The 12,500-nt window shown below is 50.5% G+C and overlaps 1 protein-coding gene across 1 annotated transcript in view; it reads left to right on the top strand.

The window, feature by feature from the left end:
* Positions 1-12,500, top strand: part of LOC133127291 (PH domain leucine-rich repeat protein phosphatase 1-like) — a 72,427-nt gene that overhangs the window by 55,819 nt on the left and 4,108 nt on the right. The window contains exons 8-14 of the mRNA XM_061240063.1: positions 99-159; positions 658-753; positions 5,022-5,177; positions 6,017-6,217; positions 6,833-6,995; positions 9,592-9,722; positions 11,000-11,116. Of these exons, the coding sequence (XP_061096047.1) occupies positions 99-159; positions 658-753; positions 5,022-5,177; positions 6,017-6,217; positions 6,833-6,995; positions 9,592-9,722; positions 11,000-11,116 (925 nt within the window). The remainder of the gene's footprint in view (positions 1-98; positions 160-657; positions 754-5,021; positions 5,178-6,016; positions 6,218-6,832; positions 6,996-9,591; positions 9,723-10,999; positions 11,117-12,500) is intronic.

Genomic DNA, 12,500 nt, shown 5'->3' with positions numbered 1-12,500 from the left:
TGAGGCTAAAGTTTATGCAGTGCCGTTCCCCAGCACTGGGCCTGCTCAGTAACAGCGTACCTGTGCTCTCTCCCCCCTCACTCTTTTCCTTCCCACAGAGCTCAGCCAGCTGGAGGTGTATCCTGTTCCGGGCAACCTGACCTGCATGGACGTCTCCAGGTAAGGGCCCACGTCAAAACAAAAACCTGAAAGACAATCTCCAACCCCCTCCCCCCACCCCTAACCCCCTCTCGCTTAGTCAACACTCAGTGACGTGACCTCTCTCACCCTGCCACTGGTTAAGGTTTGATGTGATTGGTCAGTGGGATGATTGTGATGGTGACCTGGGTCTAAGGTTTAATATGATTGCTCAGTGGGATGATGACCTGGGTCTAAGGTTTGATATGATTGGTCAGTGGGATGATTACCTGGGTCTAAGGTGTGATACGATTGGTCAGTGGGATTATGACCTGGGTCTAAGGTTTGATATGATTGGTCAGCGGGATGATGACCTGGGTCTAAGGTTTGATATGATTGGTCAGTGGGATGATTGTGATGATGCTCTGGGTCTAAGATGTGATATGATTAGTCAGTGGGATGATGCTCTGGGTCTAAGATGTGACATGATTGGTCAGTGGGATGAGGACCTGACCCCTGTCCTCCCTCTCGGTGGTGCAGGAACAGGCTGGAGACTCTGCCGGACTGGGTGTGTGAGAGCAAGAAGCTGGAGGTGCTGGACATCAGCCACAACCACATCACTGAGCTGCCTATAGGGTGAGTCCTGGGGGGTCTGTCCCTCTGCCAAGACCCCCACCCCCCCCTCAACCTCCACCTGTCAATCTCCCACTTAACTCAACCTCCACCTGTCAATCTCCCACTCAACTCCCACCCGCTACATCACCGCTTCTGTTCAACTGAACTCCCCCCCCCCCCCCACTATGATACAAACCCCACCTCCCTCTCCTTTTGTGGTTGTGCTCGATTGTGCCAGGCAAGATCAATCGAGCGCAGGAAAGTATTGTAATCCAAAGCAGTGACATAATTGGCCCAGGTTCTGGGTGATGTCACGGCGCTGTGGAGTCCCCGTGCGTTGCCATCGGCTGTGAAACGGTCATGCGGCAGGAGTCCCGCAGTGCATGCTGGGACACGCTGCAGGGTGTCGGCAGGGGTGTCGTGCGGAAAACCCAGAGCCTCTCCTCACACCGCTATACCGCTCAGAAACCCAGTGAGACGGTCACATGACCCGTGCCTTGCACACTAGTAGCTGTCAGGTTGATATGAGGTTGGCATAACGCACCTGTGAGGTTGATAGAAGTTTGTAAGGTAGCTGTAAGGTTGATTTAAGGTTGGTATACATTTGTAAGGTAGCTGTAAGGTTGATTTAAGGTTGGTATACATTTGTAAGGTAGCTGTAAGGGTGATTTTAGGTTGAGGTAAGGTTGATTTAAGGTTGGTATATGTTTGTAAGGGTGATTTAGGGTTGAGGTAAGGTTGATTTAAGGTTGGTGTATGTTTGTAAGGGTGATTTAGGGTTGAGGTAAGGTTGATTTGAGGTTGGTATATGTTTGTAAGGGTGATTTAAGGTTGAGGTAAGGTTGATTTAAGGTTGGTATATGTTTGTAAGGGTGATTTAAGGTTGAGGTAAGGTTGATTTAAGGTTGGTATATGTTTGTAAGGTTGATTTAAGGTTGGTATATGTTTGTAAGGGTGATTTAAGGTTGAGGTAAGGTTGATTTAAGGTTGGTATATGTTTGTAAGGGTGATTTAAGGTTGAGGTAAGGTTGATTTAAGGTTGGTATTTGTTTGTAAGGGTGATTTAAGGTTGAGGTAAGGTTGATTTAAGGTTGGTATATGTTTGTAAGGGTGATTTAAGGTTGAGGTAAGGTTGATTTAAGGTTGGTATTTGTTTGTAAGGGTGATTTAAGGTTGAGGTAAGGTTGATTTAAGGTTGGTATTTGTTTGTAAGGGTGATTTAAGGTTGAGGTAAGGTTTATTTAAGGTTGGTATTTGTTTGTAAGGGTGATTTAAGGTTGAGGTAAGGTATATTTGGTCTGTAGTCTCTGTGGGGGAACTCAGCACACTCAGTGTTTGTTCAGACAGTGAGGAGAGCTCACAATGACGGTCAAGATGCCCTTCAGTGCATTATGCTCACAGTACACACAGACACACACACACACACCTGCGCGCACACACACACACACACCTGCGCGCACACACACACACACACACACACACACACCTGCGCGCACACACACACACACACACACACACGTATACGCACACACACCTGCGTGCACACACACACACACACACACACACGCGCATGCACACACACACACATGCACACACGTACACACACACACATGCACAAACACACACACACGTACACACGTACACACAGGTGCGCACACACAAATATAAACAAATACACACACACACACAACTATAAACAAACACATACACACAAACACACACTGCCCAGCTCAACTGACTCTCTCAGGTCAACATGCTGTAAATTGAGACCCCCCCCCCCCCCCCCCCCCCCACCCCAGTCCCATCGGGACATTAGGTCAGGAAAGGTCATCACCGTGACAATGGGACCCTGAGAGCCAGGTGTCTGTCTCCCGGTAACAAAGAGCAGCAGTGGCTCTTCTTCAGGAGGGGAAACTCAACACTAAACTCCCCCAATCGCCCCTGCGGTGGGCTGGGTAAAGTTTGTAATTAAAGAGCAGTTTGTTAAACACTCTCACCCCTCCTCAGTCCCCTTCTGCCGAGGGTGACGTTAATTTGAGAGTGTCTGTGTCCTGGCTGCACAGCAAGGGCTGATCCATTTCAGGATTTTCTGCCAACTTGTGGTCTTAATATAATTGACTATAGTATATAGTAATATAGTATCTTATCTGACATGTGTATGAGTACCGGCTACAGCTGCAGACTGCAAGTGTATCCTAATGATTTTACTGTGCTCAAGTACAGGCTTGAACCAGGGTAATTTGTAGAGCTGTCAGCGAATTAAAAACGAGGCTATTTGTTGGAACAAAAACCAGTTAGTTGTGCACCCCTGGTCCATGTGTGTTTGTGTTTTATGCTAGCAGCTAATGGAGCTAGCACCTTCCACCAGTGGAATTAGCCACTTTCAGTGTCTAAAAACATGACTCTAATTTGGAAGCACAGTTTATGTTTATGTTTCGCAAAGAACACACCATCTGAATGTGTGTGTGTATGTGTGTGTGTGTGTGTGTTTACTGCAGTGCAGGAAGACACCCCTCTCTCTCACTCCCTCCCTCCCCCTCTCTTTCCCTCTCTCACTGCCGTTCTTTCTCATCCTCCCCTTGCTGCGACAGCCCTCTCTCCCTCTCTCCATCTCTCCCCCTCTCCCTCTCTCCCTGTGCCATGTGTCTCTCACTCCAGCTCTCCGTTGATAAGTGCTGCTTCTGTTCCCCAGCCGATCCCATAGTTTACTCCAGTCAGAAAATAGAAATGCGATCGGCTGTGTTTTCTCCACACACCTCTATTTTTTTACTGTGCTGTCGGAGTGAGGGATTTAATCTTTGGCTTTTTGGCAGGACCGCCGCTGTTTTCTGTACATGAGCAGCTCTGGGGCCGGGCCTTTAATAGTAGCCCCTAGCTGAGAGTGCTGTTCACGCCGCTGTGTGTCTGCTTCAATTAAATTTTGTGTTATGTGGTCTGTAATCTTCACTGTAACTTTGCGTCTGTTATGTGGTCTGTAGTTGTCAGTGTAGCTTGGCATCTGTGTGTTATGTGGTCTGTAGTTGTCACTATAACTTTGCGTCTGTTATGTGGTCTGTAGTTGTCAGTGTAACTTGGCATCTCTGTTATGTGGTCTGTAGTTGGCGTCTGTGTGTTATGTGGTCGCTGTAAGGCAGCAGCTCCACTCCGAGGCTGGAGATGGAGGGAGGGAATGTTTCAGGGTCAGTCCGTCCTGGACGGTCCCGTGGGCAGGGCTTTATCCCGCGCACTCCGGGTTGTTTGGTTCCCGCGTTCCTGCGTTCCCGCGTTCCCGCTCTCCTCCCTGTGTTAAATGGAGCACGTCTCTCTGCACCCCTCCGCCCGGCCCGGTGCTGCAGCTGGACATGACGGAGCAGCTGCGGGGGAACAGAGTGGCTGTTTCACTGAGCCAGACCCCCAGAGACCTCCTAAAAAATCACTGTACTTCAGCAGAAACTGCCAGCCGTGCTGTCTTACTTTCTGTCTCTCTCTCTCTCTCTCCATCGTGCTCGGCCCGTTAGTGTGACTTGTGTATCCCTCATCCCTCCCTCTTCTCCTTGCTCACTCCTCCCTCATCCCTCCCTCATCCCTCCCTCTTCTCCTCCCTCATCCCTCCCTCTTCTCCTCCCTCATCCCTCCCTCTTCTCCTCGCCCTGTGATTACTCACCCTGTCCTGCTCACTGCACTGTATTGGAATTGAGTAATGTAAATACTGCTGCTCTGTAAATACTGCTGCTCTGTAAATACTGCTGCTCTGTAAATATTGCTGCTCTGTAAATACTGCTGCTCTGTAAATATTGCTGCTCTGTAAATATTGCTGCGGTGTTGCACATAGTATGCATTTTAATAAATGAGCGCATGCATATTTAATGATGGTTATTAAATGGCAATTACAGTAATAGTTATTGTAAGGCAGGGAATTAGTCTGTGTAATTTATAGTCCCTGACACGGTGGGACAAAGAGCAGGCTGGGGTATTAATGAGTCTGTGATGGAAAAGACCTCCCCTGGAAAGCTGGAAAGAACATGCCTTTATCTTTCTGTCTTTGTCTCTCCATCTCTCTCTCTCTCTCTCTCTCGCTGTCTGTCTCTCTTTCACTGAACAACAACCAATTACTGCTGAACAAAAAAACTTTGGAAAGTTGAAAGGACAATGTTATGGGAGATGTATCTTTCTCTCTCTGCTCTCTCTCCCTCACTCTTCTCTCTAACCTGCTCTCTCTCTAACTCCTTCTCTCTCTCTCTCTCTCTAACCCGCTCTCTCTCTCTCTCTCTCTCTCTCTCTCTAACCCGTTCTCTCTCTCTCTATTGCAGGCTGTTCTGCAGCAGTAGTTTGCGGAAGCTGCTCCTGGGTCATAACCAGCTGCGGAGACTTCCGGAAAGACTGGAGCGCATGCAGATGGAGGTGCTGGACATTCAGCACAACCAGCTGCTGGAGCTGCCCTCCAACCTGTTCCTCAAAGCAGACAGGTAACCCACTCCCCCTCCAACCTGTTCCTCAAAGCAGACAGGTAACCCACTCCCCCTCCAACCTGTTCCTCAAAACCCACAGATAACCCTCTCCCCCTCCAACCTGTTCCTCAAAGCCGACAAGTAACCGTTTCATCGCCAGTCCTAGGGGGGGCCCTGGATGGTGGGCTGACCTCTACATCCCATGATCTGTGTCCTAATTCTAGCTGGGCCATGGTCACTTGTGGCCTGCAGACCCATAGTGTAACACTATGGCCAGTTATGTGTTGCCTAGTGATTGGTTAATTAACCATTAAGGCAACCAAAATATATGGAGCTATTCACTGGAAAAAAAACCTTCTAATCTGGCGGTACACTGGGGCAGTGTACGGCATTGTCACCTCACAGCAAGAAGGTTCTGGGTTTGAATCCTGACTGGGTGGAGCCTGTTTGTCCTCCCCCTGCCTGTGTGGGTTTCCTCCAGGTAACAGGTGGGGGGGGTGCACGTAAATGAGCCGGTCTGTGAAAGGGTACCCCCACGCAAATATGTCACTCGCTCCCAAAACAACTCCACCTATACCTGGCGAACAGGCATACAGTGTGTTTTTTAAGTTTGTTTTTGGAGTGTGTAAGACGGTGTGTGAACGTGCTGCTGACGCAGTGGTTTTGTGTGGGGAGAACTGCTGGGCATCTTGTGGACCGCAGCGGTGCGTTTGAGGAACAGGTTTTGCTGACGTTCGCGCTTGTTCGCACCTGCGCGGGGGACAAATTTGAGGATTGTTCCGGGCCGTCTTCCTGTCTCTGAGGAACAGCTGTGCCGGTCTCTGGGATGTGACGGTCGGTCTCCTCCTCCTCCACAGCTTACGGTGCCTGAACGCTTCAGCCAATAAGCTGGAGAGCCTGCCCCCCTCCAGCCTATCAGACGACAGCCAGAGCATCCTGCAGGAGCTCTACCTCACCAACAACCGCCTGACCGAAAAGTGTGTGCCCCTGCTCACCGGCCACGCCCACCTGCGGGTGCTGCACCTGGCCTACAACCACCTGCAGACCTTTCCTGCCAGGTACAGCCAATCACAGCTCTTATCCAAACATTTCACATTTACAGGTACAGCCAATCACAGCCCTAATCCAAACATTTCACATTTACAGGTACAGCCAATCACAGCCCTAATCCAAACATTTCACATTTACTTATCATTTCTCCATCTGTCTCTGCTCCCTCTCCCTCTGTATTTAACGGTTTCTCTCGCTCTTTCTTTCTGTCTCTTTCTGCTCTCCGTCTCCATCATTCTGCCTCAACTCTCTTTCTGCCTCTCTGCTCTCCCTCTCTCTCTCTCTCTGTCTCTCTTTCACTGAACAACAACCAATTACTGCTGAACAACAAAACTTTTAAAAGTTGAAAGGGACAATGTTATGGAAGATGTATCTTTCTCTCTCTGCTCTCTCTCCCTCACTCTTCTCTCTAACCTGCTCTCTCTCTCTAACTCCTTCTCTCTCTGTCTCTCTATCTCTGCGCTCTCAAATTCAGATAAGCTTTATTGGCATGGCCACACATCAGCGCGGTATTGCCAAAGCTAAACACCAGTAGTAAAACCATAGTAAAACAGTGAATAGCAGCAATAAATACTTGGCTCACACAGTACCTGTCTCGCTCTCTCTCTCTCTCTCTCGCTCAGTAAAATGGCGAAGCTGGAGGAGCTGGAGGAGGTGGATCTGAGTGGGAACCAGCTGAAGGCCATCCCCACCACCATCCTGAGCTGCCGGCGGATGCACACGCTGGTGGCGCACTCCAACTGCATCCAGGTGTTCCCCGAGGTCATGCAGCTGCTGGAGATGAAGGTGAGCCCTGCAGGCTGCCGGAGCTGCGCCTGGCGTCTCGCGGAATCGCCCGCGTCGCGATACCCTCGTGTCGCGGGCTGGGTATCGTGATAGTATCGCGTCGTGGGTTCCTCTGTCCTGTCGGTCAACGCTAGTCAAGGCCAGATCGGTCTCTGTGTCGACTGCAATGTGTGGCAGTGCTGCCGTTGGTGTTGGTGCATGGCCATACTAGAAGTGGGGGAAAACATTGATACAGCGTAGTATTGCGATACTTTTTTCTGTCGGACAGTATTGATACAGTGGCAGCAAGTATCGATATTTTATCGAAATATGTATTTTATAATGCACATATATGGTTGATTCAGTGATATTGTGATGTATCTTAAATGATTTTCTCGCAATATATGGCGTATTGCAGAATCGCATGTAGTGTGATACTATCGTATCATGGGATAATTATCGTGATAGTATTGTATCGTGAGTTACTCTGTGATTGCCACCCCTAATGACCACACACACGTACGGTCACCCGGAGAAGCCTTCTCCGTGGTTGAGGGGCTGTGTGGCGGCGTTTTAAGCGGTAGCCCTCAGTAGAAGTGGTGTCCGTGGCTGTGGGATATTGTGACAGTGTTTTTCAGTGTGGGACTGCAGAAGCTGTGTGGCGGTGTTGTTTTAAAGGCCGCCCTTTGTAAAAGCAGTCTGTACGACGGTGGGGATGTGTGGTTCTGCCTGGTGTGCTGAAGTGGGTTACTGCAGCAGCGGTGCTGTAAATAGTTTCTGGGTCATGATGACCTGAATGCTGCTGCTCACGGCTAGCTTACAGCTGCACGCTAACTACAACAACACTACTGCTCACGGCTAGCTTACAGCTGCATGCTAACTACAGCAACACTCCTGCTCACGGCTAGCTTACAGCTGCATGCTAACTACAGCAACACTACTGCTCACGGCTAGCTTACAGTTGCATGCTAACTATGCCTACACTACTGCTCACAGCTAGCTTGCAGCGACATACTAACTATGGCTACACACTTACATCACTGCTCCTGCTATGTGGCTTTGAGTCAGGCAGCGGTTGCTGGTTCAACAGAGTCTGTGCTCAGCATGTTGGCTCACAGTTCTGACGCCTGACTGGGGCTGAACAGAGCTGAAGCACGTGCTGAATCTCCCACTGTCACCGTGACCGCGGTCACCCAGCTCGTCGAACGCTTCCAGTCCGTCGGTCACTGGTTTCAGTTTTGACCTGCTGAACGTGCGAATGTGAACAAACCCCCTCAACCCTTCAACCCTTCATAACCCTGCATTGGGGAAGTGGAGCAGGCAGGCTGTGGGCTAAGAGCCAAAGAGCTGCTAGGTCAGTGGCAGTCAGAAGTGTGTGTGTGTGTGTGTGTGTGTGTGTGTGTGTGTGTCTGCTTCTCAGAGATGGGTTTTTAGACGTAGGTCAATGGCCTAGGGGTGACCGCACGCTCGTGTGTGCGTGTGGCAGAGACACAGGGTGACGCAATGTTGACCCCCGCACACAGAGGAGAAATAATGTGTGTGCCGTGCTGACCCCTACTGGTGGATGTGAGAATTGCACTGTGGCTCATGAGGGGGTGCTGGGCCTGACTGCTGCCAAAGCTCAGAGAACTCTTATGATCAACGGTCATGTGAAAGGATTTGGAGCCTTTAGCTTAGGGTGTGTGTGTGTGTGTTTTGGTACAGGTCTTGTGGGGACCGACAGCAGGACTTTTATGACACTGTGCCCTACTAAGTATCCGAGAAGCCAAACTCTGCTCTATTGATTTAGATTTTTCCATGATGTTGAAGCAAACTAATAGAACTGTTAGCACCACTGTGTATTGTGTCAACACAGCACGATGTGTGTGTTTTCACTTTACACATGTGTACTGTGTATACGTGCACTTCAGTGTGTGTGTATGGGTATGTGTGTATGTATATACTGATGCCTTGCTCTCTCTCTTCTCAGTGTGTGTGGGTATGTGTGTATGTATATAGTGATGCCTTGCTCACTCTCTCCTCAGTGTGTGTGTGTGTGTGTGTATGGGTAGGTGTGTGTATATACTGATGCCTCTCTGTCTCTCCTCCGTGTACGTGTGTGTGTGTGTGTGTGTGTGTGTGTGTGTGGGTAGGTGTGTGTATATACTGATGCCTCTCTCCTCAGTGTGTTTGTGTGTGTGTGTGTGTGTGTGTGTATGGGTGTGGATGGGTACATGTGTGTGCATATACTGATGCCTCTCTCTCTCCTCAGTGTGTCTGTGTGTGTGTGTGTGTGTGTGTGTATACTGACGCCTCACTATCTCCTCTGTGTGTCTGTGTGTATGGGTGTGTGGGTGTGGGTGAGTGTGTGTATGGGTAGGTGTGTGTGTGTGTGTGTGTGTGTGGGTAGGTGTGTATATATACTGATGCCTCTCTGTCTCTCCTCCGTGTACGTGTGTGTGGGTGTGTGTGTATGGGTAGGTGTGTGTGTGTGTGTGTGTGTGTGTGTATGGGTAGGTGTGTGTGTGTGTGTGTGTGTGTGTGTATACTGACGCCTCTCTCTCTCCTCAGTGTGTGTGTGTGTGTGTGTGTGTGTATGGGTAGGTGTGTGTATACTGACGCCTCTCTCTCTCCTCAGTGTGTGGACCTGAGCTGTAATGAGCTCAGTGAGGTGACTCTCCCGGAGAACCTGCCCCCCAAACTGCAGGAGCTGGACCTGACCGGTAACCCCCGCCTGTCCCTGGACCACAAGACCCTGGAGCTGCTCAAGTAAGCCAGACCACACTGTGACCCTGCCACACCCTCCACATCCCTCGGTCTGGAGCTAAAACAGTCCGCCCTCCACATCCCTCAGTCTGGAGCTAAAACAGTCCGCCCTCCACATCCCCCGGTCTGGAGCTAAAACAGTCCGCCCTCCACATCCCCCGGTCTGGAGCTAAAACAGTCCGCCCTCCACATCCCTCGGTCTGGAGCTAAAACAGTCCGCCCTCCACATCCCCTGGTCTGGAGCTAAACCAGTCCGCCCTCCACATCCCCCGGTCTGGAGCTAAAACAGTCCGCTCCTCCACATCCCCCGGTCTGGAGCTGAAACAGTCCGCTCCTCCACATCCCCCTGTCTGGAGCTGAAACAGTCCGCTCCTCCGGTCACTGGATGTGAATGAGCCTGCGGAGGGCTAGGCCCAAAAGCCTGCTGTTCCCAGCACTGCTGTTAGATGCAGGAGAACATGCATGTATTAGCCACTAGGCCCTTTAAACACAGCAGAACTCGTGTACATTTGCCACTAGGCCCTTTAAACACAGCAGAACGTGTGTACATTAGCCACTGGGCCCTGTGAACACAGCAGAACTTGTGTACATTTGCCACTAGGCCCTTTAAACACAGCAGAACGTGTGTACATTAGCCACTGGGCCCTGTGAACACAGCAGAACTCGTGTACATTTGCCACTAGGCCCTTTAAACACAGCAGAACGTGTGTACATTAGCCACTGGGCCCTGTGAACACAGCAGGACGTGTGTACATTAGCCACTGGGCCCTGTGAACACAGCAGAACGTGTGTGCATTAGCCACTGGGCCCTGTGAACACAGCAGAACGTGTGTACATTAGCCACTGGGCCCTGTGAAAGAGAGAGCAAGCCGTGCTTTCAGGAGCACAGACACATTAATAAAGCGCAGGGGACTCGTGTCAGACGTGGATGGAGCCGGCCGGCGCGGGTCTTCCCTGCCTGACACGGGGCCTCCCCTGGGGCTGAGCTCCACAGGCTGTGCTGGGTCCCGGCCGGCTGCAGCTGTGCCAAACCCACTCTCCTGCCTCCTCACAGCGCCTCTATTATTTATTCATACAAGTGTATTTCGTCCCCCAAAAAAGCTCATCCCTCTCTCTCTCTCCATTCCTCTCTCTCTCTCTCTCTCTCCCCCCCTCTCCCCCCTCCCTCTCTCTATATCTCCATCCCCCTCTCTCTCTCTCCATTCCTCTCTCTCTCTCTCTCCCCCCCTCCCTCTCTCTATATCTCCATCCCTCTCTCTCTCTCTCTCTCTCTCTCTCAGTAACATTCGATGTTTCCGGATAGACCAGTCCTCCGCGTCCTTCTCCGTGACTGAGGGCCCCGGGGCCCCGGCGGTATGGAGCCATGGTTACACAGAGGCCTCTGGAGTGAAGAACAAGTGAGTTATCTTCCTCCCTCCACCCCCCTTTCCCCACTCTCCTCCCTCCAGTGCAGAGCGTGCAGTTGTTGTACTGACGGTGAAGAGTGTGCAGTTGTTGTAGTCGTTGTAGTTGTGCGGTCAGAACCTCTCTCCTTTTCCCTCGGAGCGGTCGCTAGGCGACAGAGAGAGAGCCCTCACACCCGCACCAATGAAACGCAGGCCAGGGGCTGGACGAGGGGCGCATTTAAATGCCCCTGTGCTCTCCCATCCGGGTGGGGGGGGGGGGGTTATGGGAAAAAGAAAGCTGGGGAGATTCCCGGTAGGATCCCGGGAGACGGACGTGGGACGACCCTGTGGTCTGAGCCGAAACGCCCCCCACCCCCGCGATCACAGGCCGTCCTGCACCAGACCCATCAACCTTTTTATGTCTGCTTTTATTTCATGTATTTCTTATGTCTTCTCTTTACATGCTGTGGCATTTCTTCTGTGCCGTTGCCGTAGGAACAATTCTCCTTAACGTCCGGGGCGAAGTGACTTAACTTCGATAATGACGTGAACATGGTTCCATAAATGTCAATGTAGCAGGTGAACCTGAGTTCAACCTAGAGATGAGTCAGAGAGGAACTGTATTGAGTAGGGCTCGTGTGTTAGTGAGGTGTTGAACACAGCGCAGGACGTATTGAGAAGTTGTTCAGTGAGGTTGTGTGTGGGCGAGGGCTGCACTAGGTCCAAAATGTTAGGCCAGGGGTCCCAAGATAACCTTAACAGAGCAATTGTATAATACGGCCTCCACTCATATTACAGTGTACATGCAGTTGGATGTATATTACGATAATTGTATTTCCATATTTCGTATTTTGGAGTAAGCTTGGTTGTGGGCCTCCAAAGTCTGGGAAGCACTGGAGGACATGGCGATAAGACTGGAGTAATTTTTCAATCTGGTTATCGGTCTGTAGGTGTGCCGATGGGTTAGGTTAGGAAAAAATACTCCTTTCTCAAGTTGCCCCTTATCAGGGCCCCTTGAGAAAGAAACGTTTGCACTGGCCATTCAGAGCACTGGAGCCTTTAAGTCGGAAGAATTTGGTCCCTCTTGTGTTAGAGTTTCATGTGCGTTTGTTGTGTCTTCTTGGGAATGCAGTGTTAAGTTTTAAGATCCAGCGTTCTTCTACCCTGTGCCTCTCCTGGGGTGTGGTTATTATCAGGTTAGGGTTAGGGTTAGGGTTAGATGTGGGGTTAGGTTTAGGTTTAGGGGTAGCGTACGTATGAACGTATGTTCAGCAGAGTCTAAGTACAGTTGGGTGTGTGTAGGTAAAGTGTCAGGTTGAGATGGTTCTGTGTTGTTGGGACTGAATTGATGTGTGTGTCTGTGTCTATGTGTGCGTCTGTGTCTGTGTCTGTGTGT

This window comes from Conger conger, chromosome 4, assembly GCF_963514075.1.
Source record: "Conger conger chromosome 4, fConCon1.1, whole genome shotgun sequence".
In the NCBI taxonomy this organism is placed as follows: domain Eukaryota; kingdom Metazoa; phylum Chordata; class Actinopteri; order Anguilliformes; family Congridae; genus Conger; species Conger conger.
The sequence above is the reverse complement of the archived record's forward strand: the minus strand, read 5'-3'. Positions and strand labels throughout refer to the sequence as shown.